Source organism: Chelmon rostratus, chromosome 7 (genome assembly GCF_017976325.1).
Source record: "Chelmon rostratus isolate fCheRos1 chromosome 7, fCheRos1.pri, whole genome shotgun sequence".
NCBI classification, from domain to species: domain Eukaryota; kingdom Metazoa; phylum Chordata; class Actinopteri; order Chaetodontiformes; family Chaetodontidae; genus Chelmon; species Chelmon rostratus.
In genome coordinates, this window is record NC_055664.1 from 11,671,776 (window position 1) to 11,697,116 (window position 25,341).

At 42.7% G+C, this 25,341-nt stretch overlaps 1 protein-coding gene across 2 annotated transcripts; it reads left to right on the forward strand.

Annotated features, from left to right (window-relative positions):
* Positions 1 to 7,958: 7,958 nt before the first annotated feature.
* scn4ba (sodium channel, voltage-gated, type IV, beta a) lies at positions 7,959 to 24,959 on the forward strand. Of its 2 annotated transcripts, XM_041940555.1 has the most exons (5): positions 7,959 to 8,085; positions 17,323 to 17,486; positions 17,721 to 17,940; positions 18,115 to 18,244; positions 19,169 to 24,959. In XM_041940555.1, exons 1-5 carry the CDS (start codon positions 7,992 to 7,994, stop codon positions 19,260 to 19,262), a joined length of 702 nt encoding a protein of 233 aa, XP_041796489.1. In that variant the 5' UTR covers positions 7,959 to 7,991; the 3' UTR covers positions 19,263 to 24,959. The 2 variants fall into 2 exon arrangements, with proteins under 2 accessions (XP_041796489.1, XP_041796490.1); XM_041940556.1 differs by lacking the exons at positions 7,959 to 8,085; positions 17,323 to 17,486 and adding an exon at positions 17,589 to 17,627.
* The last annotated feature ends 382 nt before the right edge of the window (positions 24,960 to 25,341 follow it).

Here is a 25,341-nt window from a genome sequence, read left to right on the forward strand (position 1 = left end):
ATTCATGACTGGCAGAGAAGAGCTTTCTCTTTTGGTCTGGTTAGTGTCTTACTACCAATTGTCGTTATCTGCCGAAACAGGTAGAATTTGCTATTGTTGCGACTGAAGCATGTACAGTGTACTATACTGCCATGAATGCATGTCAAACAGTGCATATCAAAAAGAAAAATGTCCTAAAAAAGTAATAAACTGTTATTGTGTTCCGTTGAGTTTTCCCAGAAAACCACAGCAGCGTGAGTCAGTCAAAGCATGTTTAAGCTTTCTCTCTATGTAGCATTCAGGTTGCTGCGTTTATCAGATAATCTAATACGTGGGTTTTATTTTGATTTCATGTTGATACATGCATATACAGTATATTTTGCTTGACTATGTGAGTCATAGTGTCAGAGCTCTTTGGTTGCACTTTGATGAGATTCATCTGCCTCCTGTAAAATATCGAGAAACAATTAAACATTCGGTATTTCATATCACGGAAAGAAAACCAAGACACTTTTTATTCTGAGCCATTGCACCTCAATAACTAAAACACTTTTTAGTGTGTCTTTTAAAGCAGCTTAATATTAAAAAAAAAAAAAGTTCTGTCTCCAAAATACTGTCTTTACCTCAACAGCGGTGTTTAAAACTGTAGATATTGTTTTGCACATTAGCACATTTATGCCAATTCTGATATAATCAAAGTGGAGAGCATGTGAATATAGTGGAAATGAGGGAAACGTATAAAGCTCACTTTATTAAGATGGTATATTGGAGGTTACTGTATAAGACACATGGCATGGTGATTGTATGGTTGAATGGGAATATTCGTTAGCAGTGTATTTGATTGGAGCACCCTAAATGTTTAACAAAAATATTCTCTTAACGAGATACCTGATTGCTCTTTAATGTCGATTTGACATGGCACAGCATGTGAGCTTTGTTAATCTCTGAATGTCCTAAGATGTTTTAACTGTGTTGTGGTAACAGGCCAGTTGTGTCACACTGGTGTCTCTGTAACACCTGTAATGTCTAAAGCTGGCTAGCCATGGTTAGCGCTTCCAAATCTGGGGGCCTGACCCGGCCATTTCGGATATTATTTAAAAAAAAAAAATGTGCACAGGCCTGTGTTTAGGCCAATCACTTCTTTATTGTTTATGATTTTATGACTTGTATTTTCCAACACAACAGGTGATGTATTGCGTGATTCCCTGAAATATCAAAAGCACATCTTTGGCAAAACACTAATATAATATTCCTGATCATATGTTGCTGTGATGATCAATAAAGTTATTATGGTCATTTAAAGGACCAGTGTGTCGGATTGAGTGGTATCTAGCAATTAAGTTGCAGATTACGCCCCTCACCCCTCGCTTTACAATTATGAGGCTCTCTAGAGCCAGTGTTTGGTTTGTCCATTCTGGCTACCGTAGAAACATGGCAGACTCTGTGGAAGAGGACCCTCTGTAGATATAAAGGGCTCATTCTAAGGTAGGAAAAACACAATTCTTATTTCAGGTGATTATAAACTAATGAAAACATGATGAATATTATATTTCTGTCGGTTTCTATTGCTGCCCTTAATTCTACACACTGGACCTTGAACATGAATAACACTGCTGAACAACAGCAATAAATGGGTGATTTATTGATATATTAGGCAAAACTTAAATAACTGTGCCACTGTTTGGTTGGGAGAGCCCTGATTCTGTCACATTTTGTGGGACACTGTTGTCTGTGTGTGGTCATGCATGTTTTAAGTGGCAGGGTTTGTATGGTTGACCCATAAGGTGATGACAGGTTCACATTTGGGGCACATTTACCGCAGTTTTTACCAGGAAAGTAAAGGGCAATATGGAGTACATATATACATTACTGTACAGTGTATATACTGTGTTTCTCAATCAAAAACAATTAAACAACCATGAATACTGTATCATGTACTAGACAGATTTATCAATCTGCATCACTGTTTCCCACCTCTGGCTATGAGTTTGCCCTGAATAGTTGCTCTTGTATCACATTAAATGTTCGTGAACACCAAACTAATGCTTGCAGTATGCTGCCTCTGAACAAGCAGCTGTCATTACATTATGTATTTTAAATAAAGATGATTTAGGAAAACAGGTTTTTGTACTTTCCTTTTTATCCATTCATCCATTATCCATATCTACCCATCCTGGTCAAGGTTGCCTGAGGCTATCCCAGCTCACGCTGGTCAAGAAACACTGTGCACCAACAGGGCTGACATCTATAGACCGACAACCATTTACAAGTACACCGTTGGAGGAAACCACAAAAGCCCAGAGGAAACTGACACAGACATGGGGAGACATGCAATCTCCACACAGACGGGACCCAGCAAGTCCCCAGCAGGGACGAAGCTGCTCGGTCAATTCCAAACCTTCTGTGCTGCCTTAATCTGTTATAGTCCCCTCTTATCTTTCACCTCCCAGTGTTTCATTTAGTTTAACAAAATACATCAACTTCATTTCCTGACAGTGGCAATGCTGAATATTTTACATTACTGTAACAGAATGCAGAGTATCATCTCTTTATCTTTGACAGTACAACAGCTCAGGTGTTGTATATATGTGAGCAGTAACTAACCCACAAAGCTGTGCACTGATCTCACCAGAGAGGACAACCTGGAGCTGCACCACTGAGAATTAGCCAGAGGTGACTTTGTGAATGTAGAGTATGTATTTTCAGCTTTTGCAGGCAAACAGGATTCATTTTGGTTCTGAACTATAACCCAGACCATGAAAAGCCCAAACCTAACCCTAGTTTGAAGGCTTATCAAACACCAAACAATGCAAGGCAGTTATTACCACTATTCCGTGGCAAAGTTACCCAAGTGACAATCGTTTAATCTCTAATTGCAACAATCCTGATATAAATGGTAGAAAAATGGCATTCAAAGCAATCCACCAGCTGTGCACTGGCACATCTTTGATTGACCAGCGCAGCACCGTTCCATATGACGATGCAATACGCTACAGTAACAGCCGAGCCTGCTTCAACTTTTTTCTGGGTGACCTTGCAAATTTTTTTATTTATTTTTTTTTTCCAGAGCTGTCTGCCTTTGCATGCCCACTGCGTCAGCACAGTGGCCTCACTCCAAACAAAGGGGTCTGCGCTATTTCACGCATTGCTGTTGTCTGAACGCGACCTAAAAAATGTTTCATTGATTATCACTGTAGTTCACAGACATGTGACACTTGAAACAACATAGGTGCTATAGTAAAACAGACCACAGTGCAGACTGTCAGCTTGAGGCACAGAGTGAGAAATAAATACTATCCTCATCCATATCTAGAATTTAGTATTTTTAAAAGTCAATATATTGGACCACCACATATAGATAACATAGCCTCCAGCTTATTAAAAATCATATTCAAGTAACAACCAAGGAAGTAATTATTAAACCCTCATTTTCAAACCCACCACAAATAAAATCAAAAATTAGACAATAGCCATGAAAATATTAGGACACATTTCATGCACTTAAATTCATAATATGGCATCAGATTAGAAGATTACACAAAACTTCTGGTTGTATACAGCCTAGTTGCGGTTACACACACACACACACACTCTCACACGCACACACACAAAATTGCAATCTTTTTTAACTATTTCAACCTTTTCCACACCAAGCCAACATCTTGCCAACATGAAGCAAATCATCACCAGGTTCAAACTCCAAACCATGAGACCACATGAGGCTGCACAACAACACCAACTGTGAGACACAGAACACAAAATCTCCACCAAGAGGCCGGCTGCATGTCCTGCACAGGTTTCACTACACATCAGCGCTGAAGCCTGCTGCATACAACTCTAACTTCCAAAGCAGATACGTGTGCATGTGTGTGTGTGTGTGTGTGTGTGGATCGGTGTGGAGGCTACGGCAGACCTGCTCTTAACTTTAGACAGGACTCACCTTTTGATGGTCCCTGCTCCCCACCGACAGACAGGATGGACGGACAGACAAGAGGAGCACAAACCGCGGAGACAAAACAGATAGGAAGAAGAGAGGGAAGGGACGCAAAGACAAGAACAGAGGAAATAACAGGGAGTTAAAGGCATGCGACAACATGTAGAAACCAACAAAAGGAAGGTAAAAAGAGGATGGGTGTTGAAGAAGACAGATTGACCAGCTCAGATGAAGAAAAAGAGGAAGGACAGAAGAAAACGAGAGGTAGCGAGAGGCCCACCCCACTTGTCCTCCTCCACTCAGGATGCTTTCTGAAATCTGCTCACTCACCGGCTGGTGCAAAGAGAGAGAGGGAGGGAGGGAGGGAGGGGAAGAGGGAGGGGGGATAGAGCAGGTCGAAGTATGGGGTGAGAGGAAGGTTAATCAGAGTGTGAGGTGAAAGTGGTGGGTGGGAGGGGATGGAGGTATGGAGACAGAGAGAGAGACAGAGAGAGGGAAGGGGCTCAGTGTCGCCGTGTTCGGACCGGCTCAGCTGTGTGGCTTCACTGCAGCATTTCGCTGCCTTGGCCGTCCCAGAAACAGATCCTCCACTCCCTCCCTCCCTCCCTCTCTCATCTCACCTCCCTCCTTTGCCTCCCGTCGTCTCTCCTCCCCTTCGCTCCTGTCGTCCCTCTGCCTCCTCTCTTTCTCCCCTGTCCACCCTTCCCTCCTTTACCCATCCTCTCCTTGAACCTCTCTTTGCTCTCACCCCTCCTGATCCCTAACACCCTCCTCTCCTCTCATCAGTGTAATGTCCTCGTTTGCTCCGCCTTCCCTCTATACACAGCGCCCAAGGTCACCCTGGCCAGAGGCAGGTGTGTGTGCTCACATGTGACTACGTGCTGGCGTGCATATGCAAAGACGCACGTGTGCATGTATCACTGCATGTTTGCATTTCGGTCTCCCGCTATGTATTTAACTCTAGTATGTATTTATCTTCATGTAGATTGCTGCATTAAGATACCGCATGTATCTCACTATCTATCACTGCTCCCCCACACACACACTTGAACCTGGAAATGACATCAAATGCCAAGAGATGGATCACCTGACATATGTGGACGGGTGTGTGTGAGCTGGGGAGGTCAAGCATCCATCATGTCAGTATGGATAGTTAAGAGAAAATGGGAAAAAACACAGGAAATGAGAACTGTAAAGCGGAAGGCGGTACATTTTTTCTGTTCGTATTATTTTGAAATACATCAAATCTATTTGTCGTCTGTATTAAGGACCGAAATACACAATAACACACAGATGATCATTAAATTTGCTAATTGAAAAAGCAGTATGATAACTGTCAGGCTATGAGATAATCACAGAATAAGCGACAACCCACAATGCACCAAAACTCTAGGGAGAATAAAGTGATACCAAAACATCTCACATATCTGTGATGCCAAGACATCACAGAAATGTGCGGACTCAATTTCAAGAGGCATTTAGGTGCTGCAGTTAAAACAAACGTTGCTGCAGTTCCGTTAGAAGGCTGAAAGTATTGATGACATTGGTCCATTTTTATTCTAACATGGAACATAATAGAGTGGATTTCTACTGTTCACTACACATAAACATAAAGCAACCACAGCCACACAAGAGAAACAACCGAGAAAGAGAATAAAAACTCTATAGCACAAAGGTATGCACAGATTTGTGTTCAGTGGCTAGCAAGGAGAGGATTCGAGCATCTGTGCCTGCAGCCAGACAAGCAGTCTGTGGCAGTGTGGTGGGTGTGCTGAGTCTGAAGCGACTATGGTGGCTTTGTGTGTGACTGCTCTGATGCATGAATCATTTCCTGTGAAATGTGGATGGACCAAAGGTTTAGGGTTCAGTTGTGTTCTGCAGCACAGTAGGTGTTGGTGGGGTTGTACATGGAGTGCTAGCAGTATACAGCTGATGAGCAGTCCCCTTTGGCAGCCTCTGCAAGTCTATGGAGCGTCAATCAAAAGTCTGTTCTTCCGCCGATGTCCAACAAGGTATTTGATCTGGAACAGACGCTAAATCCTGTTGCTTGCTTACATTAAGTTTCGTTTCTGCTTACAGCATTGAGTGAAATGGGGAGCTGTGCTGGGTGTAGAGAAACGGGCCTCAGGTGTGGCCCTGATGTGATGACACTGCTGATGTGTCGCCCGTCAGGCGAGGAAGTCATGAATCCTGTGAATGAGGTCAGCCTCCACATTCGCGCTGAGGACTTTGGTGATCCTTCACTGCCGCTGTGTTGTGTTGAAGGCTAAACTGAGATGGATGACAAGCATGCTATGATTGTCTACCGTCCTGGTGCTTCCATGGTTTGCAACTTGTGGGAATCACAAGTTGTTGCCTCTCTGCACCTTGCAGGCAAATTGCATGTGAATTAAAACAAATTTATCACGGTAGTTTGTGGCAATCAGTGTGACAACCACAGAACATAGGGTGTGGAGGCTTTCTACAGTGTAGTCACCTGTGCTAAAAGTAATGATTTTATGAACAGACGATGCAGGACTGGCTCAGCTTTGCTGCACAGACCTTAAAGGATGTTGTCTGGGCCTTGTTCCCGGTTTGGCTTGAATCTACTGAGCTTCAAACAAAAGTGGTGTTTAAAAAAAAACAACAGAGGATGGTGACTGTCTTTGCAGAAAGAAAACTGTGAGGTGTTATGTGTTACATCGAAGTGGAAGTGGCGTTTAATCGTAAAATATTAACAATGTAAATAATCCCTGCACATCTGTGTACTTGTGCATGTATGTGCACATATGTGCCTTACAGCAGTACTTTGCAAGTAAACCAAAATCATATAAATCCAGTGCAATGATGCCAAATGGTTTAGTATTCTCTTCAACAAACTCAATAGCATAGAAACACCTTTATAAAGCTGTTATGCTTTTATTCCAAATGAGCCCTTCCTTCATAGTCCTACCTATGAACTGAAGAAGGAAAGAGAGACATAAAACATGAGTCATTTGACAGGAAAACTTGCCAGTGGACAAGATCACATCTTACTAATGCATCAGCCTGCCAAATCAGAGGTAGTCGGAGCATGAAATGGGAGACGCATGAAAGTGGAGACGGGAGTAAATGATGCAGTTAAGTAAGGGGTATGTGGTATGGGTGAAGCATCCAGCCCATATCCGACTCAGAGACCCTCTTGAGTAAGGCTGACTCAGCCTTCCTGTGCTGGCTGCATATGTGTATGTGCGTGCATGTGGCAGCAGTTATTACCCCCCCACCCCCTCCCATTGCATGCTCTCCCCTCCTTCCCTCTCTCACTCTCTCCTCACCCCTACCTCTGCAGTACTTCTCTTGCTCATTCCTCCCTGTGCCGGCTGGGGAGACACGCGCTTTCTGCTTTTCTGCCTTGGCTGCTGGCTCTGCTCCAGCATCCCTCCGTGCCTCTTGTGCGCTCTCCCACCTCCCCACGCCCCCCTCCACCCCCTCCAGCCTATGCCTCCCCCTGTGGGGTTTGCTGGCCAGCCTGATTCCCCGGCTGTTGCTGCTGCTGCCGCTGCCGCTGCTGCTGCTGGAGCAGTGGAGCTGACTGCCGCTGCGCTGCCACTGCTCTGCCTCGCTTCCCCTCTCTGCCTTTCGCCTCACGCTCTCCTTGACCGGATAATCAGTCCGCGAGAAACGGCGACAGGACAAGACTAGGAAGGGAGGGAGGGAGAGAGACGGACAGCCTGCGCTCTTCGTTCAACTGCAGCATTCTTCAGCTTGTCTCTCCCCGTGCTTTCCCGGGCTGCTGCTGGAGCGCAGCGCAGGGAACGGCCGGTCGGGAGACAGCTCCCTGAAGGAATTTATCCTCCTCTCCCTGCGCTTCCTCCCTCTGTTCATTTCTGGGACAGAGTGCAGAGGAGGAGACAAGAGGGAGGGACTGAAAGCAGGACTTCAGACTCACACTGCACAGCCCAGTGTCCCGCCTTGCTCCAGAGACACACACACACATACACACACACACACACACACACACACACTTATTTTCCTAGATTGGACTCAGGCTGAGCAGACTGGCAGACAGGGACAGAAGACACACAGACAGACAACAACACAGACTGACAGACTTGGTGTCATGGCGTCAGTGGACAGCACCGGTTCGAGTGTTTCTGGTCGGCTGAGATCAGGGGATCTACTTCATGCTGGCCTGGCAGTTGCACTGCTGCTTGGTGAGTTATACTTCTCTCTATACCTTCAGCTGCCCTGTCATTCCTCACTCCTCCACTATATCTCCACATTACAGCACAACATTGCACTTCTATCCATTGCATTCATGCCAGGTTGTGATGGGTTGAATCCCTCTTATTTTCTATACATTTAAACTTGTTTGTATGCTCCTTTTGCTCCCTTTGTTTCAGTATTTTCTATGCCAGTCTGGGTGGGCGGTTCACAGCTGTCACTGTAAATCCATACCTTTTTTTTTTATTACTCCACACCAACATATGCTGTTCTATCTGCTCCGCTTCAGCTCTCCTGTCTCATCACTCTCTTTCCACACCTGAGGGCAGAAATGGGTGATGTTTACTTGTCGCTGTACCAGGGGCATCAAGGTCAACAACATCCGACCCTTGTTAATCAGAACTTGGACATGTTGGACGGCTGCTGGGCTGGATGACTGACGGGATGAATGAGTCGTCATGTATATGATACGGTGCCATTTTCAAGGGGAAATCAATACAAGGGAAAGAAAACATGTAGAAAAACTTACAGTTCTTGTAAAAACATCCATTGCAGGTCACATTTGTGTGTGTGTGTGTGTGTGTGTGTGCTTGTAGTATTACTGGTAGTGACGTATGGTGCAGTGGTGATCTGCTCTTTTGCTCAAACACTCCCTGATTTTGTTGTAGTGCCCAATAGTGCCCCCACATCCCGACATTTCCCTCTAGCTCCTAGTTCTTTGGAAACTCAGCGCAGTTCACAGTTGACCTATATGGCACAATTTCACTGTTACATATATCATGTTTTGCTGATTTTTAAGTCCACTCTACCCCCCAGAAATATTTTCTAATGGCCGAATTGAACTCAAATTAAATATTGTGCAGTTTTAATAGTTTATTTTAATGTTAATTTCCCTTTTTTCCACTTGGGAATTTTCCACATAAATGGTCCACTTTATAGATATATTATACTATTATACAGATATTCACACTGTTTATGTTGTCCAATGAAGACATGAAGAAAAAACGTATCCTACATCAACAGCAAGTGACTTTAGTTGGATAGAACTCATTTGTGTTGCATTTTGGTAAAGAAAATGAACGGTTGACTGATCCTCTTCGAGAAGCAACTTCCCCCAAACCATCATTCGTCTCAATGGCCCCAGTGGGACCAGTGTCACAATAAATGCTTGTACATATGGCTGCCACTACATGACATGATGGAAACTTTGCAAGGTTACAATGTCAATAATGAACATGTAAAATATGACAAAATCTTACAACCAAACATCAGTGTAAGACATCACCATCTAGTAATTTTTGCATCATTTTGCTTGTGTCATTTTGACACAATGCTTGGGTAAAACCACTGTGCTGAAAGGTCAGTCGCACTTGTTTTGAAATGTCACTTATTATGCTGACCTCGTATGATAAGCAGTGAGAAATGTTTACAAATTAGAACCATGTGCGTGCTTGTGATTCTACACCCTAAAGACCCCTATAGAGTTCCTCTATGATCCAATAGCAAATATCTGACTGCATTCTTTGTTTGGGTAGGTGGTTTTCTTAGTACAATGGCTGCATCGAAAACACCATTTGGCTGTAGTTAGATTTGATTACAAATGTTGTTAAAGTGGGTATAAAAACAAAGCTAACCACATTTGACCCAAATGGACTCCAACTGAGAACAACGTAACAAGACTAAGAAGTCCTCTTTGGTCCTGTAATTCACACAAAAGGCAAATTTCATGAAGCAGGTTGTCTGTATTACTTTACTGAATACGTTACATTGACGTTGATTTTCCAAGTTCAGCAAATTAATCCACCAATCAGGCCACAAGTTTCACTGCCCCAGAATTTGTTTTGAACACTATATTGGCTTTGGTTATATGAGTTATCATTTGGTTATATGAGCATCAGACTGCACAATATTCATGTCAGATCTAATGATCACAGCGCTGTAAACTGGTGTAAACTTTGGCCCATTCGGTCATTATTTATACATCTACTGGGAAGCATCCGGATAATAGCTACAACAGATTCATTGAGTTTCACATGTAGTCATTTTATTTCCATAGTCATTCATTCTACAAGGAGTTGGTGTGGCTGTGTTGGCTGTGATATTTATCAGCCAGGTCCTGCCGAGCAGTGGAGTGATGTGATGTAGGAAGAACTCCGCTGATGCAAGCTTGAGTTGAAGAGACCTTTATTAACAAGCAGTCTCAGATCAGATGCCGGCCATCCGAGAGAGCTTCAGGGTCAGATCAGAAGACTCTGCCTTTAACATATAGACAACACTATAGCATGACGTTTTGTCTAACTCCACCCATATCTTTTTTTATCTCAAAGACCAGACCATGCTCTGGGCAGTGTCCCACTGAGGAATGTTCTCCTTTGCGACAATCTATGTCTACATCTATAGAAGATTTAGTCCTAAGAGCCCCTCAAACATTACCACCTCTGGTTTATTTTTTCCTGATCTGACCCTATGTCGCCCTGCGTGGCCTCACATACCACAACTAAGAGTGGTCAACATTTTAAACATCAGTTTACCCTGATCGTGCTTAATCTGACATAATGATATTTGGTTGATCTGATCATATACCTCAGCTGCATCAAAGAGGCTTCTTTAATGTTTGATCTGGAATTAGAAGCTAGCTAACCGTATGCTACTGGAGTAATGATCAGCATATTCCCGCAGTTAGGACCGGGGATGATGTTATGACAGCACAGCCAGCTACTCGCCAGGCTGATGAAATACTTCCTCTATTTCTCACCAACATTTGTCTTTTTTGACATGGTCATGGTTCTCCCTCGAGGAAACGTCAAACGGGCAGGGGTACTGCCAGAGCTCAACGAACTTTTGCTCTCTTTCGTCGTCCCACTTGACAGCAGCAATCTTAGCATCCCTCCTCCTCCTCATCTTCACCATGGTTACCTGACTGCACTCTGAGAGAGCACCTGATTGGTTGAGATGTCACACTAGGCGTGTCAAGACAAAAAAATTCTGACATGCTAGTCTTTTCGCCGGAGGGTCGCGGGGCGTCTTAGACTCTGCACGACAGGTTGTCACACTACATGTGTATAGATGCTTCATTGTCGATTATGATCGGCCACAATGCTGGTAACTTGTCAGCCACGACAAAATCATCTCAAAACCGGGCTACATTTGTGTAGTCTGTAGCTTGTGTAGTTTCTGGCATTAGTGTACCATGGAGTTGGATGCCAGTCTGCATCTTTAGTTCTGTTGCTTCACCCTACTTGCTGTTGTAATTAGTAGGTCACCTTCTTTTATTTTATTTTATTTTGTTCAAAGTTGAACAAAGTTGAAAGTCCATAGAAACACACAACTGTCGCTTTTCTTTAGTTATTTTCCTAGATTCCAGTATTTGCCAAAACACTGCAGCAGTCGCTCTCAACAGACCCTTTCGCAACAGAAAAGGAAGCCAGGAAAACACAAATGCAACAAAGCCCCAACCAAAGCCAGATGTGGGATGAAGAGAAAATATCATGCAAATCTGGGGATATTTCAATGTTTATAAAAGTCCTGCCTCACTACATAACAATAAACTTCTTCTTATAACAGGACCAAAGACTACTTCACGGACCAAATATGCTCTTCAGAAAACAAAGATCTGTAACACAAACAGGTCGGAGATATGCAAAGAGAGCAACTGCCACCTCCACCCTGGCATTAACCCACTTTCATGAGCCTCGGTCCATGGTGCCCTATGTTAACATACAATGGTTTTTAATGGAGAATAAGCAACAAAAGTAAAGAGTTGTGGTGCAGCGAGGCTGACAGATGCAGAGCAGGTTTTAACACGGCAGTTACCGCTAACGTTTCATCAGTAGTTGGCATGTAAATGTGATAATAATGTGCATGATGTTACTTGTTTGCAGGGTTAGCATGTTACATAAGTGTGTGTCTGTACGTGCAGTGTGCACCTCGGACGCAGATGATTGAGTTATTTAGCTGCTGTTGCTGTTGTAATTCTCTGCTCTGCTGTCACTCGCTCACCTTGGAGAGGACGTCTCACTCCCCTCACCTCTCTCTCTCCATCCCTCGTGACCCCTTCCATCACTTCCGACACACTTTACATCCTTCATTACACCCCCTGCTCCCCCGTTCATGTCTCTCCTCCCTGTCCATGCCCTCCCTTCTCTCTCCCCCTTCCCATCAATTCTCTCTCCCAGTCTCTCTTTCTCAGAGAGGTAATAGTGTCCTCGGTCAGTTCTCTATGGGTTCACTCAGAAATACATTAACCCTTCAATCTCTGGCCTACTTAAAAAAAAAAAATCACCTTGACAGACAGCCAAGGACACACACACACACACACACACACACAGAGTTAGTTGCTTTTCCTCCCATCAGTGATTCAGATATTGATGTTTCCCAACTGGAACAAAGAGATATTTGATAGTGGAGCTAAAAATATCATACACTACGGCCTATTACCCGTGTATGCACGCACACAAAAGCAGCACAAACATGACGAGCACGGCACATTACTATAGTATGTGAATCTGTGGGTGTTGTCAGGACAAACTGTGAAGATAGAGGAAGAGTAGAGAAGAGGAAGGGGGGCGGAGAGAAAAAAGGATAGTAGAGAGCAGAGGTGTAAAACGAGGGGGGTGTGAAATCTATTTCCAGGCACAAGGGGGGACACTCCTCACAGATATGTAAAACATCATCATGCTCCCAGCGTGGACAGACACACTGCGTGAGCCATTTAGAGGAGAGATTCTCCCTTGTTTTCCCTTGCTTTTCATCATTATTCCCTGCAGAGCACTCGAGCTGAACAATTAATCGAAATGTTATGGAAATCGCAATATGGGCGAGTGCTTATCCAAACTGCAGGAGCTGCAGTTTTTTTTTTGATGGAGGTAAAATGTGTCACAACATTCCAGTGTAAATGAAGCATTGTGCTGCTACAGAGATGCTCCGGCCTATAAATCATCTTCTTCAGATGTAAGGGGAACATGCTAACCCTAACCCAAACCCATTTTAGGAAAGATGAAACGCAAAACCACTGAAATTGTGACTCATATCACAATCTGTTATAATAATCGCAATATGATTTTTTTTTTGCACATTGTTCAGTACTAGCACTTAGTTGCAAATCTTGCTCTGTGGCATTGTCCTATTAATTATTTATATAGAGTATGAGATTATTCATTAATCTATTTAACAGTTTAAAAGGGACCCTAAGGATTCAGACCGGCAGCCAGCTACAGAAAACACTTGAAGCCTTAAAGATGTCAGTGATTCCACCACTGTACCGCACCAAAAAGACACGAACATACACAGGCCAGCTCCCCACATCGCTCCTCTTCTTATTTAGTTACAGCGTCCCAGAGGAACAAGTTCTGAGTGCAAGTAAGACAGAAAGATAGAGAAAAAAGGCGAGAGAGAAAGCAGCGCTGGAAAAAAAAAAAAGAATTATAAGAGCCCATTAAAAGAGAGCAAAACCAGAGACCAGAAAAAGAACAAGGAGAACCCAAGTGGTCTGAGTCGCTACTGAAGGTAGAGGAGACGATTCAAGACGACTACAGAGGGGAGGTAAAAATATTTTGGATATCAGAAGACAAGAGGAGTGGGCCGAGACTGAGAAGACTAAAGAGCAACCAAACCATACTGCACTGACATGACCCTGTACTTCTAACCCAACATTCAGAGATTTAACGCTGCACCGCATATCAACTTGACAGCTACTAGAAAATCTGTCTGATAAATTATTTGGTGAGGCATTTTTTTTCATGCGCGAGTCCATCTCGTTAGCCTTCACTTGAACTATGAACCCTGACAGACCAGACAGTTACTGAAGAGGTAAATAAAATTCATGCACAACACATTTAATTGCTGGGATGTGTTCATCACTGTTTCCCTGAGGATTACAAAAGCCTAAAGTACTGAATTAGTCCATGTGAGTAATAAGTGAGGGACGGCTGCATTAACACATTTGCATCTACAGATTTGCATGTATGCATGCGTCCGTGCGTGTGTGTTTCTGTGTGTACTCATAAACTGAGAAAATACTGAAAAATCACAGCTGTGTTACATTCAGGTTAGCACATCCCAGCCTAAGGGAAATCTAGACAGAAAGAAAACACACTGTATTCATCATCCTCGCCCACTGGCCGATCGAGGCTTCCACGTTGCTTGCACCACCTGCTCCACACTGCAGTAAATTATGAATAACTAAAGACGGGGTCATGTTTGAACTATGGCTGTGCTTGATATCTGCTCTGACACATGCCACATCTGGACATTGAATGCAGAGAATAAGCAAAGGCTGATCTAAGATGAAGTGGAATGTGATGCTAACACCCCAAACATAACATGCAATTCATCTCAACCTTACAGAGAGCTACCCCGACTGATTACAGTGTGTCCAGAGCATTAGTAAACAGTGACGTCATCCAAAATGACCAGAGGGACTCCAGTGTTTTAGTGTTTTCTTAATAGTGATGTCCTCACAGCGGTGCAAAGCAGGCGGTGTGAAATTCCTCTTTAGATGTAAGTCCTTCACAAACACACAGACATACATGTACTCCAACACTGTTTGCACCATGTCCAAGTGCAACGTGATCCTGAGCAGGTCAGCGTGGAGAAGAGCGTTTATAAATAGTCCCCAAGTGTGTGAGAGACACCAGAGCAACAATCTGAGCATTATACCAGCTGTCCAACACAACCCGACGTAACATAACCTGCATAACCCGGCCGGCAAGATCCAAATACCAACACGAGATATCCGCCTCTTTTGGAGATGAAAGAGTTACCGTGTGTTTTCTGCTTTGCGCTGCAGGACGCCGATAATGTTTTCTAATTAACTGGATTGATGTTTCTGTTTTGATTTGGGCCTTTTGTCTTGCTGCCTCTGTTGGCTTGTTCGCATGTCAATTAATCCCAGAGTGTTAAATACCGCACGCCCCTCAATGTCTCATGCAGACGCACAAGATACCCTTGAGAGTCTGTATGAGACGCACTCCTCCATATGTGGACTTTCTTGCTCTTTATACTCCATTACCTTGCTCTGAGCATCTAATATTGCCGTGGATGGGTTTACAGTGGAGTTAGCTGAAGGCCCGGTGTGTCTCATACTGGCCCTAAAGGGTACCTTGTGTGTCTGCATGAGACGTCGAGGGACGTGACAAAGTGTCGGTATTTAACGCCCTGGGAATGAGACCGGGCTGATTATTCCCGTTCAGTCAGTTGGTCAGTTACCCACCTCAGTCTTACCTCTGGTCACCCTGACTAATGTGCATTTAGGAGCTGCGAATGCATTGATAGCAATGAATAAACACCTTGTGCTCATAAGTTTTAAGACTTCAGACTTGAATCAAAAAGTCATTGTTTTACAGTCCACTTGCATCTGCATTTTTGTCATTAAAATTAGTATTTAAAAAGGAAGACATGACACCTATTGTATGTCTGTCCATCCAGAGAGAGGGATTACTGTTGCTCTGCCTGAGATCTAAGGCCAGAGGGTGTCAGATGCTGCACAGCCTGTAAAACCCCTTGAGGCAAATTGTTATACTGGGCAATACAAATACAAATTGGCTTGATGTGAGTAGTGACTGACTTGGACTTAATTAGTGCAGGACGATTGAAACTGCTCATGTTCAAAAGAATTCATGAATGTGCAAGAATGTGAACCTTTAAACTCTGAATATATTAACCATCAGAGGACAATTGATCATCAGGCTTTCTGGTTATAGTCTCCAGTAACAGTCTGTCCTTAACAGCATGTTTTCCATATTCCCCTCTGCTTGGCCCCTGTCTACAATCACTGGCAGTGTGTCATTACAATGGGCTGTACAAAAAGCCATGAGGGGGTGGGAGGAAACAGGGATTCACTGGAAACAGAATAAAATGAGGTCCCTATATTTTGCACAGTGCTAGCATTATGACTTGACTGGAACGAGTTGATACTCTTCCCCGAGGTCAAAGCGAAAGAAAGTTAACTGGTGGCCGCAAGATCGGAGCCAGAGCAGGCAAACAACCTGTTTTTGCTGCATAAAGTGGAGACTCGAAAAGCAACGACTACTGCCCCTACTTGATTTTTTAATCGAGTTTGACCAGTGATTTGTGGTCACAACAGGACACACTGTTATTTCATGCATAGCCAAAGCTTTTAATTTTGCCTGAACACTCTTAAATACCTCAGTGAAGGCAATCTACAGAATGTATAACTCCAAAACAAGTTTGGAGAATTAATATAAGCACGACTTCAGGTGGATGGGGTCAAATTTAACTTGGAGATATCACCATGAAACTTCGCCAATGCTTACATGAAGACAGTTTTTTTTCTTTTTCTGAAATGTTATGTTTAAATACGGAAAATTACGCATTACAAAATTAAATATGCTCTGTTTGCATACATTTCCAGAGGAGAAATCTGAACTAGTCTAGTCTGAAAGAAGCAACATAACCTAAAATCTCAAAACTGAGAGCAGTAAAAAACAATGTTTTCACCTGTAGCATCTCCCATTAAAAAAGAAAACAGATGTACAGTTTCGGCTATCATAAGAATGGCTTGGACTCTTTTGTTTCATTATACAGAGGCCCATACATAGATCTGGAATGAAGCATTTGCTTAATCATTTATTATATATGCTTTGGTGGACGAGGGACGGTACCAGAGCCCATTTTGAATATACTGGTGTAGCACAGATCCCTCAGTAAGTTGTCGTCCATTTTGCTTTGTTGTGAAGTTCCTTTCAATCATCATCATCATCAGCCATAACTTGAGTTTGAGACTCAAGAGATTTAAACTCTGGAACAAAAACAGTGAACACTGTTCAGGGAGCATAGCACATCGAAAAGATGGATTTCCAAAACTTGATCTGTCAGTGATGACAGAATCTCTTATTTTAATTGATATCACTATTAGAAAGGAGAATTGGAGTAGCGGAGGACAGAAGCTGTCATTTCATGAGCTCTACTTAGAGTAAGTAAGCTACTTAACTTTGTAATGCCACTGCTCATCAGCAGCACTCATCTGCGCAGTAATCCTAGCCCAGCCCAGCGTGCCAGCATACAAACACTACTTTATCCCTTGTCATTTTTGCTCTAAAGAATGGACCGAACGCAGAGTACAGTCACCTGACTATCTAGAATGTGTTGATGGTGGTCTGTAATGTTTGAGTTTCTTCTGTGTTCTTCTTTTTTATGCTAACCAAGGTTTTCTGTGCTTTTCTGTTCTTTTTTCCCTCCTTACCTCCTTTCCTTTCCTCTTGCTTCAGGTGTGTGGAGCGTTGGTGGACTGGAGGTCTCGACAGGTAAAGTGTCTTCAATCGAAGCGATGAATGGCTCCACAGTCCTGCTGCCCTGCACCTACTCCTCCTGTATTGGCATCAGAAACCTCTACTTCAACTGGCACTATAATGACAATGGAACCATGCTCAAGGTGCAGCACACGGACGAGCAGACCTGCAAGCATAAGCAACATGGACGCACTGTACAGTGCAAGCAAAAACACAAAAATGGCCTTTATTGACCTTTTCCGTGTTGCATGCCTCAGATTCATTTTAGGTGGACATATGCCAATGTAGGTCTGCATGCATATGTAGATACATCTCACTACCCACTGAATCTCTTTGTATCTAAGTACATACATACGTGTGTGTGTGTGTGTGTGTAGCTATGCGAAGCTGTGATCCCCGCCGAGGGTGTGGAGCCCAGGGTCAGCGTGTACCACGAGCGTGTGGAGTTTGTCGGCTCCTCGAAGAGCAACAACATCTCCATCCTGCTGTGGAACATAACCTTCGAAGACGATGGAGAGTACATCTGCTTCGCTAGGAACCCAAAAGAGAAGAACCGTAACCACAGCGCTACCTTCACTCTTATAGTGGTGGACCAAAGTATGTGACACACAATAACACCTGACTTTACCTGACATGTAAAAACACTGAGGGTCTCGCTGCTAGTGTCTCCTCTCACTCTTGCTGAGGCTCTTTCTCTGCATTGTTTACATCATCTCGCCGTCCTCCGTGCTCTCCCTCACAGTGTCTTCCCCTCTCTCTCCCTCTTTTCAGTGAAGGAGGTTGACAACACTTTGACAGTCATCATTGTCTCAGTGCTGGGTGGAGTCATTGGCTTAGTTATCATCGTCATGGTGATAAAGGCCTTGGTTGTTCACTTCCTGCTGAAGGATGATGAGAAGAAGTGAGTAAATCACTGACTGTGTTGATAATGCATTTCCTGCTGCCTACAATACCCGAATTTCCCCGGCTGAAGATTAATAAAGTCTATGTTATGTTATGTTATGTTATGTTATGTTATCTTATCTTATCTTATCTTATCCTATATAGTGACTTAAATTTACTTTTTTGCCTATTAACACATGCATTTTTCAGACAGCCTGTGCATTGAGCTGTAATTTTCATGATGTTGGGAGAGTAAATCTGGACATGCACCATCAAGCAGGGTAATTGCTAATACTGTGAAAATGTACAAGTGAGAGAGAGTACAGACAAAATCATCTAAATGTCTTGATCTGATTCTGCTTGAACTCACAATGACTGCATGTAGTGCAGTTTCATGGCAAGTTCTAACTGAAACTGTCATCTTAACTGGATTAATATGAGACTAGACTGCTGTTATATTTGCTGCCACTTATTAATAAATGTGACAATTGGTACACACGGGTGCAGACCTGTCGCAAAAATAATATCTGGCTGCTCATTGTGACGGCAGCTAATAAACAACAGAGAGACCTGCATGTCTGACAGAAAAAAGACAGACAAATGGCGTCTCCACTTTGTCCTTTCTCATCTATCACAGTTGTTATGGCAGTAGTGAGTTGCAAAGGCAGACATCTATTTATGAAATATGATTCTGAGTAAACACAAAGACTGGCAAGAGGCATCACTCTCAGACTTCTTCTGGGCTTTCAATTAACTTCCTTGTGTTCCAGTAAAATCTTAATTACATACTTCCAATTTGTGTCCAACACAAGATTATAGTTTGGGGTGAGGGTTAGGTTATGTAAAATCCCTGCAGCACATGCATATACTGGAAATTTAGCCCTTATCACTCTCATGTTCCTCCCTCGGTGGGTGTAACCTCTGGTTTCTCTGCCCCCTGCAGCAAAGAGTGCCTGGTGAGCTCCTCAGGGAACGACAACACGGAAAATGGGCTTTCAGGAGCCAAAGCCGACAACAAAGGGACACCAAAGGCATGAGCGAAATGCAAAGTATGTCTGTATGTTTGTATATATGTTAGACAAATGTACACGCTGAGAGGAAATGCTGTTATCAATGGACTGTTTTATCGTACTAGTGGCTAACTAATACAACATGTAAATGTCTATTTTAAATCATGCTTGAGATTTGGGAAGTGTTGAATGTGCACAGGCCTGGATCACTCGCTCACCTACATGGCAGCCCCATGTGTTACACAGTGTGCAGCCCCTGCTATCGAATTCTGCTCCACGTCTTACTGGAACCCAACACTCTCTCTACAGCAGAGCCTCAAGTGAATCGCCTCTGCCTCCACTCACTCACGTACTTGTGGTTTCCATCGCTGACATTTTCTTATTCAGGTTACAAGGTTTCAAAGCAATGACTCTTTACTTCGAAACCTCTGTAATGTGCTACAGCTGATAATACCTATTCCATCACTTTAGAGGAAGAACTTTGCACAAAGCGGATCCTCAGTTGTCTTAGTTTCTCTATCTATAGACCGAATTTCAATACTCAACTGCCAAATACAGTCTCAGTCTCAGTCTACAGTCTCAGTTGACAAGCTATAAGTATGTTTGTTCCGCTGGAGTTCACGAGGCTCTGATGTAAACCACAGCTCTAAGTCAAACCTGGACCCAAACTAACCAGTGGGAACACACACTCTGATGCCATGATGCATTGCCACAATCTATGAACTGCCATATGAACTGAAGAACAGCACAAAACTGCTGAGACGCTTCTCTCAAACCCCTCACTTGACACTTCAGCGCCTGTGAACCCAAACCGGAGGACCATTCAACAGGAGTTTTGTTTACAAACGGAAGCCGTCATTTTCCAGTCACAGTCGAATACAATTTGTTCTAATTAAATCTGGAAAATGCAGATTTTTTTAACACTGCTTGTAAATGGCATTTTAACATTTACTGATCAGGTGCTAATACTGTAGTTCTGATTGGTCTTGTTTGAATACAGCTCACTCTTTTTCTGAGTAGCCAACAAACCATCTGTTGGTTTGCTAGAGGTCTTTTCCCTGACCTTTTATTCCAGATCTACCCATCGACCTTAACTACTGCCATGCCAGTCTGAACCTCAACTTGCACGTTTACTGCTGGGTCCAGGTTTGACACACTGCTGGTGTGTTTGGTTCATGAACGCTGAGAGCAGATTCTTTCGTCGCGAGCTAAGGCTGAGCACTGGGCTTTCTTAGGTGACTGGAGGATCCAGTTCTGCACAGGTTTTATTGTTTTGCTTTAGATGAAACACAGGTGCCTGTTCTGCTTCTGCTCCCTCTGCTGGTGGGAGGATAAAAAAACACAGAAAATGTATTGAAAAAAAAACAAAAAAAACCCCAACCCTAACCTTCATCAAAGACAATCCCCCGACTACCCAGCTCTCTATAGAAAGGAATGAACTTAATCATGCTGCTTCTGACAAATAACCAATGCATTTTTAGCATGTGCGCATTTTATATAACTTCATATAAGTATATGTTGTCTAGCACCGCAGTACAGGAACATGTCTGTGTGTCTCTGTATGGTTCCATTTAACCCTTCACATCGACCTCAACTAACTGAAGCTCTGTCAATGCTTGATGAGGACCTCCCAACACTGCTAGAACTTGTTTTTTTAACCCCCTTAACCAGGTCAGGGTGATCAAAAGGTGACTCTTCTTTTAAAGTAACAGCCTGCAGGTATCTGTGGGGAAGGAAGGGTGACAGACATTTTACACTCACTCGAAAGTAAGAACATTTTAGTGTCTCTGAATTGGAATCATACAATTGAACAACTCCGTCGGAGAGATTTAAGAAGTCGGCTCTTTGTTCAGTGGCACATCAGCAGGATATACTGTAAGTGGAGAGAGCGACACACTGTTTGCTATTCTCTGGACACCAGTTCACGTCCACATTTCCACACTTGGAACTGGCTAACCTCCAATACGAGCATGCTCCGACACCCATAAGAAAAGAACGTGCACACATACATGTATTTATAATTGTGCTGAGAGAGTCCAAACAGGTCTATTGATACTGGCTCAGTGACACAGGGGGCGCAGCATCGGACAGATCACTGCAAAAGAATGTAAAGACTCTGTCAGGGAATAGATGTTTATTATAAATATAGTCCAAAAAGTATATTCTAATTAATTCTGAAAATGATATTCAGTATGTTAATGTTATTATAAAATGAATGTGTTAATATCCCATCAGGCAAGTGGTTCGTTTTCCTTTGCCAACTGTCTTATTCAGTGTGAAACTACAACCAGCCAATACTTTCAGTGTTTCGCTCAGTTCAGATTAGCCAACAACTACTTGCTGTGACTGTATCTAAACATTTTTGGGCATTGGAGATTGTAAGATGTGTGTCTTAGGTTTCTAAATAGTAATGGTGTCTTAGCACTAAAACTTTTAGGGTTTTTATTAAGATCGACACATATTCAAGAGTTTGGCGGGAGCTGGGAGTTGCTGAGGGTGAGTAAGAAAATTAAAAATATATAATGTTATATACAACTTTAAATGGTAGAATGTGCTGAAATGAAACAGCTTGTAGCATTTTAGAAAGAATCACATTTTTGTTTAAGCAAAGAAAAAGATGGAAAAGTCAACAAAGTCTTTATGATATCACTTCATGTGGCGATAGGTCGGCGTGGACGAGCTGAGTGCTAAGATGCCCGTCGGTAACTAGAACCTGCTGCCTCTCAGTACGAGAGGTCAGTTCTGTGAAGCTGGCAGACGTGTCCTGCCACACCCTCACACATAGCTTGAATAGCTCTGACAGCTGAAAGTTACACACAAACACACATGCACGCTCACATGTGTGCTCACATGCGAAGAGCCACTTTGATGCCAGAGAGTAGTGCACTGGCCTTGCACACAAACAATACAGCACTTTAAAAAAACAGTTAAGAGTGGGTGCACAAAACAGGACATCGTGGAAGTGTCTTCAGTTGTTTTATGACGAGTTAACGAAAACCAACAATTTCACACTGTGTTCGTCAAGTTTGACAGAGAGCAGCGTTGTGTCAAAACGGTCTCGGCATTGTCTGACTACATGTTGTCTCACTGGAACACAGGTCTGTGGCAAGAGTTTGTTTTCCCTTTCTGATTGTTCACTTTGTCAGCCTGCTGCTCTACAGTACTGGAGTGCATTTCCGTTCTTGCTTTCAATGGAAGCAATAAGACAGACATCAGATTATGCAATAACCTGTTACAAGGCACTTTATAGATGTGTCTGGACTGGCTGTGATGGCATCTCTGTCTCTCCAAGGCACTGTTCATTGTACCGATGTATGTATCTACACTGTACTAATGTATCTCAGTTGGACTAATGCATGGACATTAGATTCATATATCTACATTAGACAGATTTATCTGCTTTGGGAAACTGTAATGACTACTAACATTGTTAGTACTGTGCGGTGTTAGGAGTGATACAGTATTCTTGTGTTGTGAAACTGTGAATGTTATGGATTAAGGAAGCACCACACACACACACACACACACACTTGCTTCCTTGTCGTGTGCAGATCCCTCTATAAAGAGGGTACACATGTGCATCCAAAGTCTTCCTGTAGGGAAAAGCAATATTGTGGAGTTGATCTGTCTGTTAGTGTACTTTTCTTACCCCGTATCTTTAACCCTGGAATAGCATAACAAATAGGTGGATTCATGTAGGGATTGTGATGCATAACTTGTATATTTGTGGCCACAGTTCCCATTGTTCTCTTCTGTGATCCCTGACTTGATTGTGAAGCCTGTTAATCCTGTCTCACAGTTCCAGGAGATTCTTTCTTATCTCTAATTTATTTCCCTGATGTAAAACTACTGATAACGTGAAAAAACCTCCATAACGAAACATCCCCAGCAAACCAGGCGCAGGTATGTGAGGAGTATACGAGTGATGTTCTGCTTCAGGTATATGTGTGACGGTAAAACAATGCACCTGATTTAACACATGGACGCAGTCTAAATCTAGTTATGAAACAGTTGCTTTCATAACCCCATGGAATTGTTCTGGGTTACGAAACCACCAAAAGCATTGGCTGTTTTAAGTTTGTTTTAATGATTTTTGTTTTCTCACATAAGCACCTTTGGACATTCTGACCTGCATTGTTGCTCTCCAGAAAAACACCTGTCCTGAAGCTTCCATGAGTCTTGAGGTCAGCAAACTGCTGGCAGTGACTGCTGCAGTACTGAGCATGCCCAGTTCAGTGTAGGATGCTCCTCTGCAGTGGTGCAATACAGCACAGTAAATACAGTGTGACTGCCACCCAGTGGTAAACGGCCAACAAATCAAATAACCTTCCCCCTAGTGGAGGCTGATGAGACATATAAACATGCACTTACTGCATGTCTATTCAGACTGAAATCACTGCATAGTGGAAAAAACACAGAGTAAATTTAAAGCTACAATTATAATTTTATGTAACTGAGAGATAAAATCATATGAATGAATATAAATAGTGTTGAAATTGTTGCTAATTGCTTTAGGTGATACCACTTGATAGAAGTATAATGTCGATCCCTGTACACATTGGGCATTTAATCTACATTTAAAAAGGAGTGATGCGTATGCATAAGTTTACACTAAATCATACATGCTACAAACATGAACCCTCTATCAAATCACTCACACTGTGAGCGTTGAATAGTCACAGATAGCCTCAATGTTACTGTCACATTGTTCACTAAAATAACACAGTGTTGGGACATCAGATAGACCACTATGATTCCTTAGAGTTAGTAATGCTCTTACTGCCAGAGTGGCTGAAACTCGCACTGCCAATCCAAGAGTCTCACGTCTGCTGTTGTTACAACACTATTAAAACGACACACACACACACACTACTAAAATATGTTGTATTGTCGTCTACCGCTGTATTAATGGCATTTCAGTGCTAAATCGTGGATGATATTTCTCTGTACTACTTCTGTATTTCTAGCAGCTGAAACTCACACTGCCAAGCCAAGTGTCTGACGTCTGCTCCCTGCTTCCCACATTCCACACAGATCAACAGATCCAACCGCTGATCTAATGTCGGTGCAGTTCAGCAGAAAAGTTCACTTTACTACAAACCTGATCCGGATGCTGATACATGACACGAATTAGGAGAAATATGTACTATAACATGCTTTCTGGTACAAAGACAATGTTTGAATATTGATCAAATTGTTGTTAGCTATGCCATATTGTGACCTAATGCGTGTCAATATTATATTACACACCTATCAATCTGCCTCCTATAACTCTTTTAAAGAGATTATATTGCAGATCAAGGCTAGAGATTTGAATTTTAAGCACAGGCTGACACCGGCCTCTCCACATTTTCTCACCACAGTCTGGCATTTTAAACAATTTCAACGACAACTTTTTACACATTCAGCAGCTGCAAACATAATTCTATCTACATATCTGATCTTAAGCTTTTCAAGGCCAGTGATGTTATACAAATTACAGTCTTTTATAGTAACTTATACTCCTGCGGCAAATTCCTATGTTTTGCTCACATCAGAACACTCACACTCACACACACACACACACACAGACAACACATGTGTAACCCCAGGTTTCCTGGATCAACTCTCCTCTGAATGTCCTGCTGTTCGTCTGTGTTTGTGACCATGTTGCTCATGCTCCCTTCATGACTATGCACCTCCAAACTTTTGACTTGTTAAAAAAAATACATACCGGAAATAAAATGTTCATTGAAATTCCCAGAGCGCTGTTGACTCTCATTGTGTCTTTGTCCCACTTTGGAGAATTCTCCTTCGCTTCATCCAGATCAGCAGCTGATAAACAGTGTGATCGCTCAGTGTGGAATAGATCTGGTTTTCTTTTTTGTGTGTGTGTTTACGTTATAATGCACTGCTAAATAGATGAAGTATATCACTGGAAGAAATAAGCTGCAGAGACACAGACAGAGAAGAATAGGAATAGGTCATCAAAGATACTGCAGAGTGTTAATCAATATTTGCACCATAATGTTTTGCATTGGGTCAATAAACTAAACATTTTAGTGAAATGTTATACCTCACATAACTAAAGCCTAGACACGAGTTGTACTGCCACATTAACTGAAAT